At 39.2% G+C, this 20280-nt stretch overlaps 1 protein-coding gene, 1 non-coding gene and 1 pseudogene across 2 annotated transcripts; 1 reads left to right on the forward strand and 2 right to left on the reverse strand.

Moving 5' to 3' along the window:
• Nucleotides 1–2364: 2364 nt before the first annotated feature.
• LOC141431436 (uncharacterized) lies at nt 2365–19352 on the reverse strand. The gene is made up of 6 exons (XM_074092613.1): nt 19183–19352; nt 9442–9532; nt 7842–7984; nt 6758–6812; nt 6542–6711; nt 2365–2490 (listed from the first exon to the last, which is right to left on the reverse strand). The coding sequence occupies exons 1-6, from the start codon at nt 19255–19257 to the stop codon at nt 2365–2367; spliced, it is 660 nt and encodes a 219-aa protein (XP_073948714.1). The 5' UTR covers nt 19258–19352.
• On the forward strand, nt 12550–14183 carry LOC141430768 (retinol dehydrogenase 12 pseudogene; annotated as a pseudogene).
• Nucleotides 15241–15324, reverse strand: TRNAL-CAG (transfer RNA leucine (anticodon CAG)). Its single transcript has one exon. It is a non-coding gene; the product is annotated as a tRNA-Leu (tRNA).
• Nucleotides 19353–20280: the final 928 nt, after the last annotated feature.

A 20280-nucleotide genomic window follows, 5' to 3' on the forward strand; every position in this document is an offset into this window, starting at 1 on the left:
ACCGTCTCTGCTAAGTTTCGTAGGAGCGCACTGGCCATTTTTACACTGGCAACACCGCCGCGTGTAACACACAAAAAACATTCCAAATTTAAAAGCCATTCGTTTCGAACAGTTCCAACGACCCCTCACAGAAGCTGTGTGTTGCCAGTGCCAAAATTATAAATATCCTTGGATATATCTATATGCGAATTAATATTAAATGTAAATATTAATTATTGCAGTGACCGTATTGCCATTTGCAAAACAAATACTTAGGCAAATTAAGTTTACATCGTTTTACAGTGTATATTTATATAAAATACGATACGAGGCGCCAGTGCACTGCGTTTTGGTACATCGGTACCTACATGGAGCTGCTTGCAGAATGTGAGTAAACTTTACAAAAATAATATTATTTTAACAGTTTTTATTTTTAAATTTTCATAACTCATAATATTTTTAAATAACAGAAAAATACATATAAAACGGCTGCAAATAATCAACAATAAAATAACCAATAATCAACCTTTTTTTTACACTGAAAAATAAGTTAAGTTTACCCACATTGCACATTACATCCCAATAAATCATTAGTTTTTATTTTATACATCTAGGTTTCTGTGACATAGACAATTAAATTAACCACTAGAGCTATTTGTCAGATTATTCGTACAGCTAACTTGAAGCAGTAATGTTTCGCCAAGCCAGTGCTTTTATAAACTGACAAATATCACGAGCATACACATTACGACGAAAGTATCTAATAATTTACTTTAACTTTTCATTTCATGACAAAATACGGCTAAAATCAATTTCAGATAACAATAAAAGTTGGTCACGGACCAGACATTACTTTTGACTAAAATTGACTTTAACTAGACTCTTCTACATTTCAATCAGTCAAGCCACCCTTTAAGAGTTTCATATCCAACACCCAAGCAAGGGTACCGACCCTTACCAATCATAGTATTACTAGTGCTTTAAAACGAGAAAACTCTAGTAACACTATACTAGTATCTATCAAATAATACCCTTGATAATTAATTCCACACTCATGAAACTCAAGTAACTCATTAGACACTCATATGCCGGGTATAAAACTTACTTATTACATAACAGTCTCTTACAATAGCACAGAAACCTCAGTACATTAGATCATATACAAAAGACGCTCTAGTCGCACAATAGTTTGTCACTCGTTAAAAAACGCCACACGCGTCAACTAAGACGCAGCATAGAAGTGTCCATCAAATAGAACAGAGGTGTCACTGCACGTCAAAGTGTTACAACATGAAATCGCTTAAACTTTGCAAGGTATAGAACTAACAATCAACAACCGGCACTTGATGCCTTTTTAATATTTCTAAATTGGAACACTTATTTCCTTGCAACCAGTCTTAATAAGACGCAAACAGTAACCCAAACGCACAGACGAATGATATATTCTCAACACTAGTAACTGTCTAAAAATCGCAACTCACCATTCCCTCCCATTCTGCGTCAAGCAATACGCTCCAAACTGACAAATTGTGAACCAAATCTCCGGTTTTATTCGACCTGAGACTATATTGCATAACGCATTCCGAATCGCTTTCACCACTTCTTTCTCTCAAACGTTACAGGATGAGTAGAAAGAGATGGTGAACGCAATCGTGATACGATACAGCCTCTGGTTGCGTGCAGGTTACAAATTTGTTTGGTCAAAGCAGTGTTACCTCTGTTTCTCATCTTCACTTCACCTGACAGTAGTATACCGAGTGACAAGCGTGACAAGGCTGTGGAGTTTAGTCGCGTGGACCGAACAGCCTAGCACGGCGGGCGCGTGTAGCGGGCGCGCTGTGTGGCGGCGGGGGCGGGAGCGGACGCGGGAGCGGGAGCGGGCGCGGGGCCGCGTTAAGGGTGCGAGTGGAGTCCCGGCGTCGAGGAACCGCCCGACGACTGGTGCTGCGGCGGCAGCAGCTGGAATACAGACATTACTTGTCAAATAACCGATATCTTGAATAAGTTTATAATGCCCAGATTAGACCTGAGTTTGAATCACTTCACTCAAACTCGGAAATATTCTACTGGAAATATACTAACGGAATATTCAACTGAGTATAGTTACGTCTATTTCGAATTTGATATTTTCGGAGAGTTAATTTTACAATGCAATATTTTATTTTAAAGACATCTATCAGTTGATGCTAACATTTTTTTATAAACAGTTGTCAACCATTTTTACTCAGTTCCGCGTTAGGTGGTTGCACATGCCTGCACAATATACTCAACGATATAAGTTAGTTTCAGAAGTAACTACTTATTTCGAAATGAACATGATCGTTATCTACAATTTATGGGGGTCGTGTACTGGGTACAGGTAGAGTGTGAGAGAGAGAGCCAGTATTATACCTGCAGCGGGTGAGGGTGTGGCTGGGGCGGCGAGGCGGTGGGCGGCGCGTGGTTGAGGTAGGCCACGTGGTGGTGGTGGTGGTGCTGCTGGCCGCCCGGCCCCATCAGCGGACACAGCACCTGCCGGACAGAACACCTATAACGTAGACTCATTCACGGTGACGCGTGCCCTGGTTCTTATTACAATGTCATTCATGTCCAATTTTGACAAAATCACGCGTCTTCGTGGATGGCACTAGGTATACAGACCACGCACTAAACCAGACATCCGGCAGTCGGCAAATATGAATTGGGGGCTATTTATTAACTGGGCGAATAAACATTTTAGTATTGTTATTGTCCCGTGACCCAGGAGACATCAGTGATGCACTTAAATACATACATATAATCACGCCTCCTTCCCGTAAGGGTAGGCAGAGACCACTTCTTTCCACTTGCTACGATCCTTACATACTTGTTTCGCTTCGTCCACTTTCATTATTCCCTTCATACATGCTCTTCGGTTTAGGGTACTCGTGATGCACTTGCTTAGAAAAATGTTTGCAATGTATACTACTAGCATGCTTAGGAAATGAGCTATGACGGAATTACCTTAAAACTGTCACAACTCGTAACTTAACAAAAAACTATACTTTTTGGAAGTGACCCAGGAGACGTTACCCCATGTGCATTAAATTTTGCTCCTAATTTATAATAGCAAAATTTAATTTGATTCTGTACACTATTCAGCACAGTCACATTTTGATTAAATTAACTTTGGACTGAATTAATTTCGGTTTTAAATTCATAATAGTCAATGAATTTTGCTTGTTAAATATTAGTAATGCAGTCTGTTTTGTCCAAATGAACAGAGGCGACATCACGTATCTATATGTCACACACATCTATCAATGAGTGACGAAAAAGGCCAAAATGTCACTATTTCTTTCTTTCTTGCATTCTATTTTATTATTTACTAATGCGGCACTGTTAAAATAGCAGGGTCACGATGCTAACGAGAACTCGAAAATATGTTACTACGGCCTTATTGCGTCGGAATAAGAGTGTGGTATTTATTTTTGAAACTTTCGAGTAAGTTCATATTTTTACATTTGACTGTACAAGAGGTCGATCGAACATCAAAGTGACATGCCACTGGAACGACTTTACTGGAATAATGTAAGCAGGGTCCGATAGAAATAAGCTTTTTGTAAAAAAAAAAACATTTTTAACACAAGCGTTTTAGCCGAATGAACTTTTTGTTGACTGTACTTGCATTGTCATCTAAACTACATTTCCGTGCCAAATTTCAAGGCGATGCCATTAACCGTTGAGGAGTTCCGTCCTGCAGAGACGATCCTGGCTCGACCACCGGATCATTGTATTATCACCAGATTTACATAATTGGAAGTGGGTCAAATTCAACTTGCAAAATTTGACTCGCACATACAGTTGTGGTCATATAATTAAGAACGATTTTTTATAGAGAAGATTTTTTCAAACTGACAAGTGTTACTAACTGCATGTATATTTTTGTACTTCTCTCGGTATCGTAAAACTTTTCCGTACTAGCGGTAAATTCATTTATACATATAATTGGCTAAAAAATAAATATATAAACTTTATACATTACATCTAAACCTAGTATTACTACTTACTGGCTGGTCATATAATTAAGAACGCTGAATAGTTTATTTTTTATTCAAATTTATATAGAGAACGGACGGCCGCTTTGTGGTTTTAGGTTATTATTCGAATAATTTTGGCGCCATTTAGTGCCGTAAAAGTCTTAAAGGCGATTGCTTCATATAAAAACAATGGGGAAAAATAAAAGTTGTGATAAATCTACAAGAGAAGTAATACTAAAACTTTGCGACAAGAATTGGTCGTATAAACACATAGCCGATCATATGAAATGTTCAAAAACTATGGTTTTCCACGCCATAAAGCATTTTGCCACGTATCAAACTACTTCAAATGTTCCGCGTGTACCTAGACAAAGAAAGTCATCTCGTCGAGATGATCGAAATATCGTTCGTTTGGCAAAACAAAATCCTTTTAAAGGGTCTAATACCGTCTAATGAGTTAAGAAAAAAATATTTTGGCGAAAACAACCTTCAGCAATCTCGGCACGCATTATTCGAAGGCGTTTGGTAGAAGAAAAGTTGCACGGAAGGATAGCAAGGAAGGTGCCTATGTTGAAACGGTGTCATAGGCAAGCCCGGCTTGCATTTGCAAGAAGATATGAAAACTGGACAGTCAGACAGTGGAAAAACGTTCTTTTTTCTGACGAGACAAAAAATAAATAGGGTATGTTCTGATGGCAAACGATATGTAAGATGGCCTTCAAATAAAGCATTCGACCCAAAGTACACAAAAGTGACTTTAAAGCATGGCGGGGAAATGTAAAAATTTGGGGATGTTTTTCTGGACATGGTGTTGGACCTGTTAGGCTGATAGAAGGAAACATGGATCAATTTCAATACAAAAACATACTGGAAGAAACAATGTTACCATATGCTGAAGGCGTGCTTCCGGTTATTTGGACATTCCAGCATGACAATGATCCCAAGCATACTGCACGTACCGTTAAGGAATTCCTCACATCGCAATCAGTTTCTGTTTTAGATTGGCCAGCCAACAGCCCTGATCTTAACCCAATAGAGCATCTTTGGTGCGAAGTCAAGAAAAAGGTTTCAAATCGACAGTGTGGCAATTTAAGAGAACTGTATGACGTATTCTTAGAAGAATGGAACTCTATTTCTCTTGCGAAATGTCAAAAATTGATAAGATTCAATGCCTCGCCGGTGTAAGGCAGTAATAAAAAGCCGTGGACATGCTACTAACTATTAATTTTAGTTAAAATGTATTAAATTGCTTTTTTTTTCTGTACAAACTTCACGTTAGTGTGATTTAGTTAATCTAATTTTCAAATAAAAAAACTTTCGAGCAGTTCAATAAATCGTTCTTAATTATTTGTCCAGCTTCATTACTATTTTAATTTGTTACTAAAGAGAATAAAAACAAAATTTGTAAAAAAATGACAGCAATTTTATTATTTATTCTTAATCCCGTTTGCTCTATTCATGTGGCTATTTCATAACGTAACTAGTTACTTCTAAGAAGGAACCACGACTACACATGACATGATTTAGTTAAAAATAATCTGGAACTTCAAATCGTTCTTAATTACATGACCACCACTGTACATAGGTATCATCAGCCAAATATGTTCTACCACCCTAAGTTGAAAATCGTTTGCATGTCATAAAACAATAATGTCAATAGACGTGTCTGTCAACTTGAAAGTTCGACATATTAATTTGATAGGAACTTGTTTAAAAATTGGTAGACCACTTATTTGGCTGATGGTACATATTATACCTACATACATACATTGCAAGTTTAAACAAAATCTTGTAAAAATAATTTATTGAATCAGGCGTTACTTTGCGGAGGTCCATATCAATGAACTAAAATAATTTCCTTGCTCACCCGCGACCTTACGATAGCTAAGCTTATGTAAAATATGCGTGTTCATGCAGTTCCTCCACCTCCACACTGTAAGAACACACACAAATCACACAAACCCATCTATCACCACCACCACACTACACTGACGCGTTTCGAACTCAACCAGAGCTCATCTTCAGAGTGACACAACCGTACACCATGCTACCAGTTGTTAGACTAACGAACCACAACCACCGTTTTAACTTGTCACTGTAACTCCCCAAGTACCCACATACGTTTTATGAAACAAAACAAAACTACCCAAATTATTAATAAATTTTTTAGCAGTCCTTCAAAACTACCTTGATTTTTATTTATTTACTGTCAAGGCATGTTTTATTAACTACCATTACTGAAATTAGATCCAAGCCGTAGCAAGGGAGATGAAACTAATGAGCAGGTAAATTTAGTAGGTAGCATGGTGTACGGTTGTGTCACTCTGAAGATGAGCTCTGGTTGAGTTCGAAACGCGTCAGTGTAGTGTGGTGGTGGTATAGATGGGTTTGTGTGATTTGTGTGTGTTCTTACAGTGTGGAGGTGGAGGAACTGCATGAACACGCATATTTGCATAAGATTAGCTATCGTAAGGTCGCGGTGAGCAAGGAAATTATTTTAGTTCTTGTAAAAATACATTGTATTAATTACATTACAAGAACCTTTGTGGTCATAAAGGACTCACCTGGAAAGGCGGCTGCTGAAAGTGGTGATGCGGGTGTGGATGCGGGTGCTGGTGGGGGTGCGGGTGCTGGTGGGGGTGGGGGTGGGGGTGCGGCTGCATCGGGTGGTGGTGCGCGTGCGAGTGCGGCGTGTGCGCCGGCGACGGCGGCGGGTACAGCGCGGGGACGCGGCCGCGGGACGGCGCGGGCGGCGCGTACTCCCGCCGCCCATTGAGCACATCGACCCATTGACGATACGCCGCCCGAATGGAACATTCGGACTTGGAAGTTCGGCTGCAATTTCAAATAAGTCCATGTTAATTTCAATTTTAATATAGGTAGTTCAAGTGAATGATATACACACACAGCTACATGAAGAACTGATTGCATAAAAGGAGAACGAATGGAATGAACGAGTGGATGTCAAAATCCCGCTTTCATTACATGACATATTCTTGTGTGTGTAACCTCAACTCCGATGGTACTACCTAAACGAAGGTACCGTTATTTTTAATAATAAAATATTAAAACCATTTATTTCGGGCAACAATGCCCATACAATAAATATCTTACTGACTAGCCTACATATAATATAATCAATGAAAACACATTTAGGCAAACCGACCAGGTGTGGGGGTCTCTAAAACTAATGAGGTGACAATTATATTGGTACCGGTATTTTAGGCATCAATATTGGTACCGATATTTTGGGCATAAACAATGTTGGCACCGGTTTGACGACCAGATGGCCTAGTGGTTAGAGAACCTGACTACGAAGCTTGAGGTCCCGGGTTCGATTCCCGTGTCGGGGCAGATATTTGTATGGAAAATACGAATGTTTGTTCTCGGGTCTTGGATGTTTAATATGTATTTAAGTATGTATCTATCTATATAATTATATTTATCCGTTGCTTAGTACCCATAACACAAGCTTTGCTAAGCTTACTTTGGGACCAGGTCAATTGTGTGAATTGTCCCGTGATATTATTTATTTATTTATTTACCGGTATTGTAATGTTGCAATGTAATGTTACGGTAGTGTAAAAAAAGCCGTGGTGGCCTAGTGGTTTGACCTATCGCCTCTCAAACAGAGGGTTGTGGGTTCAAACCCCGGCTCGCACCTCTGAGTTTTTCGAAATTCATGTGCGGAATACATTTGAAATTTACCACGAGCTTTGCGGTGAAGGAAAACATCGTGAGGAAACCTGCAAAACCTTGGTGCGTGTGAATTGTCCGCAGTGATATTTATTTATTTTTGCCGGTATTGTATGATGAATGTTGTGAGTGCGCGTGTCGGCAGTGGCAGTGGCAGTCAGTACTCACCACGTGCTGGTAGTGCAGCGCGGGCTGGTGCTGCTGGTGGTGCGGCGGCGGGTACACGGCGGGCACGAACGGCTGCATCGGCGCGGGCGTCAGCAGCGGCTGCCCCGTCGCCGCCGCTACCTGCAGGCCGCTGCCCACTCCCACTGAAAACAACATAACATATAGCTTGATCACACTAGCGTTTTTGCCGGCGGTTTCTGGGCACAGCTGGAGCGCGGCGTGCACGCTTCGAGCACGCTGCGATATCTCCGCGATTATTCGCCACCTGCGTGCCGCCGCGGTGTCGTCGCGTCCACGCGACCAAGCCATGTCGCCGTTCCCACTTCGCCGGGAAACCGCAGACAAAACGCTATTGTGAACAAGATCTAATAGTTTTAAACGGGTTGCATGCACCCACAGGGATGGGCTCACACAGTCACTTGGTGGGAACCGGAGGACGGCCATCGACGGCGACGTAGACTGTGGGGATAGCGGGACGATTTGGAAGCGTATGCAAGGGATTGGCCTGACATCGCACTGGACCGAGAGGTGTGAAGATTAAGAGGAGAGGCCTTTGCCCAGCAGTGGGACACTATTCAAATTCAAATGATTTATTCAGTAAATAGGCCGCAATGGGCACTTTTACACGTCATTTTTTAAACTACCAGCGCTTTCGGAATGACCATCATTGCCAAGAAGAATGCGCCGCAAGAAACTTGACAGAAAGTCATTTTTTCATAATAATATAATTACAAATAAAATACTTAAAAACTATATTATACAATTAAAGAAAAAAAATACAAAAAATAATAACAAAAATACAGGGATGTATGGGGTCCCTTAGTTACAATACTAAACACTAACTATATCTAAACTATATCTACGTTCAGTGGAAGTGTAGAATGCTTCCACCGTCATAAATTTTAAAATAATAATAACAATAATTTAGTTCTGAAATATACATTTCAGGTCAAGTAACCACTAAGCTTTTGGATTTCGAAGGCAAGTTCACTACTCCAGGCTAGTAAAAAAATTTTCAAACAAAGAAGGGCCGATGTAGCGACTCCTGCGGCGCTCGATCGGTGACTTGCAAACTACCTAACCTAACCTCGTTTCTTGCCGGATTCTCAACAGAGCTTTTTCCGAACAAATGGTAGATTTTTTTCGAGAGTCGATAAGTGCTTGTTAGCCTAAATTGCCACAAGATATTTTGGGTTTCACTTCACACTGCCTCATAATTTATTGCAATTTGCACGATTTTTCTTGCAGGTGTAAACCGGGCTTTAAATTGAAGTTAAAACTACAGTTTCAGTAGAAATTCTGGCGAAACTAGAATAAATAGAACTAAAACTTGATTCGTCATGCGGCGTTCGGGAGCAATCGGCTTCGTGGAGTGACTCCGCGGCCCGCGCGTATGTAACTTTTTCGCGCCAACGTTATTATTCCACATAAAATAGGAATTTTAATTTTCTACTAATACAAATATTTATTTAAGAATGCGTAAATGAACGCAAGTGAAAAGATATACACTAGAAGCCCTGTTAGTAAAATTTCCGTTTTAAATACATTTTATTACATACGAACGCTAATAAAAATTTAAATAGCAAAGGTTAACGTCGACATACCTTCCGGAAGTTCCTTTGTTGCTGCGAAGGCATGGGGCCGTGCTGCCCCGCGCCCGCCGCGCCGCCCCCCATAGCGCCATAGGCCAACTGGAACCGACAAACAACCGATTGAGTTACAGGGGTAGGGTACTGCCACAAGTTTTATCAGTAGCTTACAAAATTACCACATCTATCGGCTAAAAAATAGAGATGGCCAAAAAAAATTATTACACAGGGTGTCTGACCATGGGGCTTTAAATTCAAGGTTCGATTCTACTAGGCTACTTTTGTTTTGTAACATTTAAAAAAAAAACTTAAGATCATTTATTCATCCTCAAAGTTTAATCGTTAAATCAGTATCGGACATGGCGGTGTTATCGCTCTCTTGGTACGGGTGCCTTTATATAATTTTTGACATTTATTTGACATATCGAAGACAAACATATCGATGTGCCGTCAATTTGGTATTAATTTACATTCAATTTGTATGGAAAAAAATGAAATTAATAGTGGTTATATATATTTAAAAAGTAGCAGAACAGAAGTAGGCCAGTTGTGCGAGTAGAATCGAACCCTGGACTCAAAGCCCCATGGTCAGGACTCCCTGTATAATAATTAGTCCATTATGAACTGTTTTTTTTCTTTTGTCAATCAAACAAAAAATTACAAAGACGAAGCGCGCCAATGTTCAGCAGGGCTACTGCGAAACTCGAAACTCGAAGTTCGTATCGTACCGTCCCGGTCGCTCTCGTATTAAATAGTATAAGCGTCAGAGGGACCGCACGACACGAACTTCGAGTTCAGAGTTTCGTAGTAACCCTGCTGTGACGCCGCGCCTAAGAAAAAAAAACGGCGTCACGCGGAACTTGAACGGGCTCAATCTTAATTTTTTTTAGGAATCGGTTAGAACCTATTAAATGGTGTTTCAGGACTGTTGAGTTCCTGTCATTTTATATGACGTATCTATGATTCTCTCTTTTTAATCAAACATAACCTAACCAACAAAAAGTTGGACAACTCCCGACTTTGTTATTTCAATATCTCAAAACAGCTGATCCGATTTTGATGAAACATGTCTAAGAACCATCGCTAGAAAACCTGCTTTCAAATAAAAAACCGCATCCAAATCAGCCCACGCGTTTAAGAGCTACGGTGCTATAGACAGAGACACAGACACTCATAGCGGTCCAACTTATAACACCCCTCTTTTTGTGTCCGGGGATAAAAATAAACGGAGACGGCATCATAGATATCCGTCACTTGAGACGACAGGAACTTAACTGAGAATGGTGAAAGACAGGGAAAACACGATTGATTTAGAAATGCAAGGATAAATTTATTGTATAATATTATCGTTTTATCATGCCTTTATCTCAAACAGGATACAGCAGGTCAACAACTTTTAATTACTAGGCTCGGTTGCATTTTCATGACAATTTAATTTTAGCAATATTTTTATGGACTTAATTAGTAAATGATATGGTATTTTTATTTATTTTTACGGTTTCCCCGAAAGTATGTTTTTGTTACAATGTTAAAGTGTTATTGTTATTTTACTTAATAAAATAATACTGTCACTAGCACCACGCGGCCAAAGATTCCTAAATTAAATAATAAATAGTAATAGTAACTATCTCGTGAACATATTAGAGAATTTCTCCGTATATGCCAGCGCTTAAGTTGGCGTAGATGGAAAGTACTAGTCACGGATTGACGGGGGCCAGAGACCTTATTGTCTAAAGCGCGATCACTGACACGAGCAATGGAGGGCAAAGAGGTGAGATGAGGTCTTGATATCGGCTTGCTCGGCCTGAGCTGCTCTAATGATACGCGGCTTTAGGCAATGAATCACAATTCGTTTTCACCACTTTTAAAAAATGAGGGTAGTAAGAGATGGTCAGATGAGGAATGCAAACGCGAGCGCCCGCAGGCACACTTCCACAAACAGGTTCCAATCTTGAATTTAACTTTTCAGTTCTAATAGTTTATAAGTTTATAAGTATGTTTGAAAGTTTGTTGCCTCTTCACGCCTATACCACTGAACCGGTTTAGATTCTAGATTTAGAATCTATGCGGACGGACACGCGGGTAACAGCTAGCTATCAAGTAAAATACGAATTGAATTTAAACGTAATCTAACTTATGATTTATTGCGACACACTGACAGCTACAAAATCAATCAATACATCGATATAATTTCATACATCATTGTCTCCTAATTAAGACAACGCGCGCATGCGTTCATAACGCATTCTAAGCAGATCGTACTTTGCCATCAACATAACAACAATGTCCTACCTATTTTCAAATTTATTACTCAACAATAAAGTCGATAGTGGTGCGAGATTATTATAACCTCTTAATATCAGTTTAAGGTCGCGAATAAGTATTGATAACGTGACTAACCTAACGTGACATGATTGTGTATATCTATGCAAGATTAATTAGATATATTATAATTATAACTGTGACGCTGTTTTGTTAGTTTGTTCGTAGCGTGAAATTGTGATAAGTAGGAAGGATTATTAGTTGTTTTAATCAAGGATTAAGAGATTAATAAAAGTTTGAAAGTACTGTTTTATGCAGTCCCGCCTTAAACTCAAATAGCAACTGGAAACCACCTTTTATACGGAAAGATAACAATTTAAAGAAAATCGGAGCTCTCTGTCACGAGTAAAGGTAATTTTCCACCGGCGAGGCGAGACGAGAATTGAATTTTTTATGGCGGCGCACGCGGCGGCTCGCGCGAGAATGCATACAAATTTCAATTCTCGTCTCGCCTTGCCGGTGGAAAATCACCATAACAGGAGCGAGGGAAATTAACAGTCCGAGATTAACTTTATCTTCATAAAAGAGATAAAACTTTCCAAAATCATGGACGTATACATTTAAAAACTAACATTAGAAACCCTTAGGAAAAAGGCTTGGTCGAATTACAATGGGATTGGGAGTTACGCAAATGGGACGAAGTGGTGGACACACGATAGTAAAAAGTAAAACTATCATTAGGCCTTGTGATGCAACTTAAAATAATAGTATTAATTCTTATTAACCACTCCATTAACATACCGCGCAAAGTCGCGTCAATATCCAATCGACACAACGATAAATGTGACATTTGCTACTAGATAATGAGCCTATATCTGCAGTCGCTTAACTACGTCCCACACTCGCGGACCACAAGGCAACTGAACACTAATTAAACATGTGGTACTTCTGGTTGGCTGGTTTTTTCGTGATCCTGAAGATCTACAATAGATTGTCATCAGGGATATGCTATTCTGACAGTGTGATGACGGGAAAAGTGGTCATCGTAACGGGTGCTAACAACGGCATTGGGTTCCAAACAGCCATGGAAATTGCGAAGAGAGGTGCCAAGGTGATCCTGGCTTGCAGAGACGAAGCTAAAGGGAAGAGAGCTGAAGCTTCCATCAGGAAAGTGTCGAAGAATAATTTGGTGCGGTATGAATATCTGGATCTTAGTTCGTTGACGTCTGTTAGGAGGTTTGTTGAGGAGTTCAAGAGGAAAGAAGCGAAGTTGGATGTGCTTATAAATAACGCTGGAGCTAGTGGTATGGGCGGGAAGAAAACTGCTGATGGCATAGTGAGGGATATGCAGGTGAATCACTTCGGGCCCTTTCTGCTGACAGTATTACTAGTTCCCTGGCTGAAGAAAGCAGAGCCGAGCAGAATCGTGAATGTGTCATCATTCTTCCATAGATTCGGAACAATCGAGGTATAAACGAAGAAAACCGCTACGGCTTCTTAAGAATATACGCCAATAGTAAATTGTGCAATGTATTGTTCAGTAACGAATTAGCAAGGAGGTTACAAGATACAAGCGTGGCGGTAAACAGTTTGAATCCGGGGCAAGTGAATACGTCTTTCTACAAGAACGCAAAGTTCTTGGAAAAGCTGAGGAGTATGGTTCTGTTCACGTTTTTCAAGAGCCCGTGGGAGGGTGCGCAGACATCTATTTTCTTGGCTGTTTCGGACGATTGCGATTGCATGACCGGGAAATATTTTATGGACTGCGAGGAAAGCAAGATGTCGTTTAAAGCCACTGATCAGAGCAACGGCATGAAGCTGTGGAAGCTGTCAGAAGAACTAGTCAAGCTAAAACCGGAAGAAGCTATTTGAGAAGTGGAAAGTTCCATCAAAATTTTAGAGGTACGTAAGAAGTTCGGTACAAGTTTCGGAAAGTACGAAAAGGCAATGTTTGCTAATGTCTCTGAAATTACTTACCAATGTCGGCTGTAGTAGAAGTACGATTGAACAGCATACCAACGAGTTGGTGACTGATGTTAGTATTCTAAATTACTTAACATATAATATAACCTAGGATAACCCTGTATAAAAATACAGACACGTTATAGATAAATTATGTTTTACCGGTGTCTAGGAAAGGCAAATGTTAAAGGGACAGATAATAACATGTTTGCCAAGCTTATGATTGAGGAGTTTAACGTTCAACATATTTAGATGCGGTTGTTATCATTATTAGGTTATTATAATTTTAAACCGTGTCTGCCTTAACATGTCAATTACATCATTTTAGGCATGGGACTTTCATTGAAGTGGATTATGCAAGCACTTTGAAATATGTGAGAACGGATAGAGTACATTTTTTAATAAATTATCAATACATTTTAGTCAAAAATATCTACATGTCGGTCGGTGTTCTTGAACAATCAGATTTGCACGATTCACCATTATCAATTTAGTTAAACCTAATAAAATTATTATAAATGTTACAGTTTGTTCCCCAGTCTTTCTTTGGTGTTTGTAATTTGTTTGTCACGAATACGTTTTTCCTTTCTTTCTACCCACCGCATAGCAAAAGGCGAGATTGCATATTCGATTCGATGTTAATGCCTGGTTCATATTATTTCAGTAAAACCGTTCCAGTAAAAAGACACTTGCGGTGCTCGATCGATCTTATGTAACTCGTTTGGATTGTGACCCCGCAATGTATCGTTACTGGAATAATGTGAACCGGGTATTAAGACACGTAAAATAGATCGGCTGGTGTCATCCACACAGATACTGGTTCATGGTTCTATGATTTAAGACTTATAGATAGACATTATTTATAAAATTTCAAAGTGAAGTGTCAATGTCCAGAAGCAATCGAATAAAAAATATGGTAACGAGACCTTGTCCCTAACTTAACTAGACATAACAATCACTACATAACCTGAGAGTGAATAGGTTCTATCTGACAGTTCTGGATGGATGGATGGAGACTTGTGACACCTCACATAAAGCCGATATTATAACAAACTGCCGTTATAACCCTTTCGCACTAAGTCACGAATTAATTAATGTATGCTGATCAATTAAAATAAATGATTAGTTGTTTATGTGAGATGCGTAATTTATAGGAGCCTATCAGAATGTGTGAAGGAATGACATGATGATAAATTATGTTTATGATAAGTAGGTACCTATTTAATTAAGTTAGAAATGGACGCGTGTGTCGATTTCCGATCGTTAGTAAGTAACTAGGTAGATATTTATTGAATATAAAATTAAATATTTTTGTACAAATGATAATTTTATTTTTTAACACCATTCTATAAAATTAATCTACGTTTTGCAGTCTTGAATGATAGTTTTAATTAGCAATGATTAGTCCAAACAAACAAAGTGAAAACACAAAATTAAAAACAACAAATATTAGGAAAAAAACACAGCAAACGTGTTAGTTACAATGTGCCATAAAAAAACATCTTAGTAAGTTCTCATTTAAAAATACAACAACTCCCTCCCATGCCGAAAATCCACAAGAAAATAAAAGAAAGAAACAAAAAGCTTGTCAGAAGTGGGATTCGAACCCACGCCCACAGAAGTGGACTGCGACCTGAACGCAGCGCCTTAGACCGCTCGGCCATCCTGACTCGTGACGGGAGAGCGAAATGAACTAAAGCTTTCGCGGCATTCTTTGAATAGATGACAACTATTTTAATCAGCATAGCAACTGTTTCCGGCTCAATAGATAAAAGAAAAAATGAGGATAAGTCTGTTTCCATTACATATAATTTTAGTAATTGTAATATTGCTATATTATTCTAGATAAAATATGTGGCAATCGTCACATATTATTTCGTCATGGAAAATTAATATTAAAATGTTGACAAAAATTACGTGAGTGCCCGTTATATTTTCTAGAAACAAACGTAGAAATATTCTGGGTGGTACCGACAGTCAGTTATGTATGTATTGTCGTATTATATATTCTCTATATATAAATAGCCATTATGATGGCAACATCAATTAAATCGTGAATCGTGAATCGCGAAATTAACAATTAAGACTGAGGTACTTGTTTAAAACAAACGGTCAAGAGCATGTTGGGCCATGCTCAGTGTAGAGTAGCTCCCGACCGTCACAATAGGCCGACTTAAATATTCACTATCAAAAATGGTCTTTGCAAACCTCTATTCATTTTTAAATACCTATCCAACGATACCCACAAAATAGGGTGGAAGTAAACAAAAAAACATCCCCATTTTACGTGTATGAGAGGTACCCTAACTACTTTCTAGCCTTATTATTTTACCACTTACTCGGCGTGACTGATAGGTATGCAGATTCATACCAGCATAATTACAGCTTTCTAGTACAAACGGTGTATGAGCTTAGCCGCGTACAGAGACGTACAGACATGGCGAAACTATAAGGGTTCCTAGTTGACTACGAAACCCTAAAAACGGGAGTAATGAAGTTTAATTATACCTACGCTGAACTGTTAATTTTAAAAATAGAAAAACTGGACTTGAAACATTTCAGGATATTGAATTATAATTAGGGACTATCAAAACTCCTTTACATCGAATATTTAAAAAAGTTTTGCAAAAATAAAATATAAGCTTTTTTGGTGACAATGGCCTTGGTCATCAAATTACTGTAGTGTTTTTCAAACTAGGGTAGAAGTACCGGTTTTGGGTCCACCTTAAGACTGTTTTTGGCCAGTTCACATTTGAAGTAATATATAAGAAACGGTTTACTAATATGTTGCATAAAATCGAATCTCGTAATTCTGTTTCTCTGGAGCAGAATCATCATATCACCGAATTACTTTTCGCATTAATTATTTCTCACACAATCATTTCTCATAATTTTGTAAAGCGGAACATAAACATCACATAATATCCATGAGAATAATATTTATACTAGCTTTTGCTCGCGGCTTCGCCCGCGCGGAATTCGGTTATCGCGCGCTGTTCCCTCAGGAACTGTGCATTTTTCTGGGATAAAAAGTAGCCTACGTCACTCTCTGGCCCATAAACTATCTCTATGCCAAAAACCACGTCGATCCGTCGTTCCGTTTGTTGGTTTTTTGATGTTTAAAGAAGCGTTGAACTTATAACTACCCTCTCTTTACAAGCATAAATTTTGCATATTCACTTCGTGTATTTATTTGTTTGCTTCAAATCTTGCAAGTTAATTTTTAATCCATGTGTAGTTGACTTGATATTTTATATAGATTGTAGATTGGGTGACAATTCAAATACAGTTAACAAAAAGTCAGCAAAACAACAAACATTTATTTGCATTAAAACATGGTACTAATTTGTTTTAGTGATATAAAAAATAATAGTTTCGCTCGCTTCTGCCACAATATGATCATTTCGATGGGGGGGGGGGGGAATGCCCTTAAGGCTGTCACAATATCTTAAAATAATATCGCCGCCATGGTGGAATGATATTTTAAACAACTGTTAGTGAAGGTAAGCAGGGGGTAGCCAAACATTTTTCAAACCAAGGGAGCCGCGTCCTGATATAGGGCAGAAGTACTATACTGCGATTTTAGGTTAACTATCGTTTTAAGGCGTGGTAAATATTATGATTTGTCAAAGAAACTCAGATTTTTACACTATACCGTCTGAGACAAATACCAAAAAGTACAGACAGAATTTTGCGATCAACGGCAGTGAGGCAGAATAAAGCAGTCTGGTGGCACTTCGCAATATGCGTGTCTATTAATCCGAGGCCTTATTGTTTTAACACACTAACCTCCTGTTTCACTATCCATTGATTAAATTTATCTGACGGATAAATTAGATGCCGTCTCTGTTTGTTCTGTACGAATAGACGGAGACGGCATCACATTTATCCCCGTGACACAGCCCGTAGAATCACAATAGTTTTCACCACTTCTTTCTGTCACACGGTATAAGACGAGGCTAGAAAGAGATGGTGAATATGGTAGCGAACGTCAGCGCGTTAGACAATTCGGCCCCTGGTTTATATTCGGTCTTTGTACAGTCGAGGAAAGTGAATCGCGTTCCAGGGAGGTAACTTTTCATAATCAACATCACTATGATTTCTTTGGCCGATGTATGGGATGTCAACATGACGTTCAAAGCGCAAAGGTTCCATATACCCTGGTGCGTGATTCACTTTGACTGTACACGGTTTAACACGTCACGCGTCCTAGAGACTTCATTAGTCCCTAACTTTTTTTGTGCGGGCAATGTCCTAGAGACTACCAGTATTTTCTAGGCCATTTGAAGCCCAAAAAAAGGTAAGTGACTAATGTAGTCTCTAGGACGCGTGACGGGTTAGGCAAAATTAGTTAAAATATTTCAAAAACAATGAACTTATAATTGTTCCCACTGTCAAGTCCAATTTCACTATATTTTTTTTCGTTTAGGGTAGTCATGTTAACACTGTTAATGTGACTTAAGCGCAACCAACACGTTGTTACACAGCTGAACACTTCAAACGCACGCTTCGGGCTTGACAGGCACACAGACAGACAAAGGTGTTCTTATAGAGACGATTAAAATTGCAAAGTTGCCGGCAACTATTTGCTCGACATGGAACAACTCTGACAACCACGTATCACGAGTTACAGCGGAGCAACTGGACAATATTATGATTGCTGCGTTGTCTGGCAACTGTTGCTGGCAATTAATTGCCTCAAAACATGTTTAAGAACACCTTTGAAGTTACCTGCTCTTACCACAAATGCTTGCAAGTTTTACATGTTTACCACAGCTGTTTTATAAAGCTTTTTTTGTGGTGAGACGGTAGAATCATACCAGATCCTTGTACACATAAAGGTCCACACTGACATTGCTTTTAGCCGGCCAAATAACGTAGCCTTTCAAATTCATTCGTCAAAAACGCACGACAGTTCATACCCGGATAGTAGTTCGGATAAATGAGGGTATTCGAATACGCTAAATGGCATTTGTATCGAGAAGTTTATTTGACGTATAAGTCTTGCTTGCGATTGGCTCGTTGGTTATAAATTGGTTGTGATTGGTTAAAACCAATCACAAACGACACAAATGTCAAAGTTGTCTCACGATACTAGCGACAAATAGCCTATCACAGAAGCCATTAATTTCTTCCAAGATACCCACATTTTGTGTGGGAAATATGATCTTGTGAAATATTGTATGATATTGCAGAAATGTCGAAGGCAACGACTCAGACCTGATTAAAAGTGACGAACAACAAAACGAAGCAGAGTAAAAAAATTACGCCTCTCGAGTAGCTTAACTGCTTTCCTTGGCGTAGTTTGTACAGCCAAGTGCAAAAATCAGTATCTATTCGAACCACTCAAAATATGTTACTACGGCCTTATTGCGTATTGCTTCTGTGGTACTTAGTTTTATTGGCCTCACTATATCAGTCTCTACTTTTTTTTTTTTTTAGTTCGGGTAATCTATCCGGAAGTATGTCAGTGGCGACCTTTACGAGTACAGGTTGGCGTCTGTCTGTGCCTCGGCCCGTGTCCTCACCGCGTCGGAGCGGTCCCGCTTGTCGACGACGAGTATAGGCGGCGCGTACTGGCGACACTCGCACCCCATCTCCATCTGACGTGGCACATGACTCTATTGAATATTGGCCTTTGACGCAAATGGTACAAAAGTGTAGCCCATTCCAAAATGCCGCTACAAATTGTCATAGACCACGTACGTGTCACCCATTGGCCATTGCTATATCATCAAGGTAGCACATATTGGCCAGGAATCGTTCTACCCTCGTAACGAAAAATACAAGTAGATGTGAAAGTTTCTGACCCCGTTACAAAACAATGACTTAACAAAAAAATATGGTCATTTTGTAGTTTACTGTATTCTGCATTACGACGATAGTATTTGATGTGGCATATAGCGTTAGAAATGTGGGTAGGGCCCACTTATATCTGACGTGGCACAGATCACTAAGTTGGGAAACAATGACATCTAACGTATATACCGCGATTATTGTTAGCCAAAGAACAAGTGCATAAATCATCGACATCTATGTACCTTACGGCACTAGACTGGCTGTTTGGCACAAAACGCGCGGCGCATCAATCATCAATATTACTTTGACACAACCGCTGTCACGGACGTCAACACACTATGGTGAACTGTTCACAAAACCGCGCTGTGAACTAATTTTGTACAGTCAAGTGCTATAAGTATCTATTTGAATCAGTTTAAAAATATGGTACTACGGCCTTATTGCGTCGGAATAAGTCTGTGGTACATATTTTTGAAACTTTGAATAAGTACATATTTTTACACTTGACTGTACGCAGTTTTGATGTAATAAACATGCCGTCGAGTACATGAATGTCAATGGTATAAATTCAATTCGGGCACGTTATTATTTTACAGAATATTTGATTTTAAAACCCGTCACGTTACGTCGCTTTGCCGAAATTTGCGAAAGCTATGTGCCTCGTCGATCACGAAACAGCGTTATACTGCTTTGCGATTTTGATTCGGCCCCAATAACGTATAAAAGAGTACAAGTTACTATATCAAGACGTGTTAAGTAAATTATTCATACCCTCGTATTCATGATAAAAACCCACACTAAATGACGGAGCGAAAATGTAAAACAAC

The sequence above is a fragment of the Choristoneura fumiferana genome, chromosome 9 (assembly GCF_025370935.1).
Source record: "Choristoneura fumiferana chromosome 9, NRCan_CFum_1, whole genome shotgun sequence".
Taxonomy (NCBI): Eukaryota; Metazoa; Arthropoda; class Insecta; order Lepidoptera; family Tortricidae; genus Choristoneura; species Choristoneura fumiferana.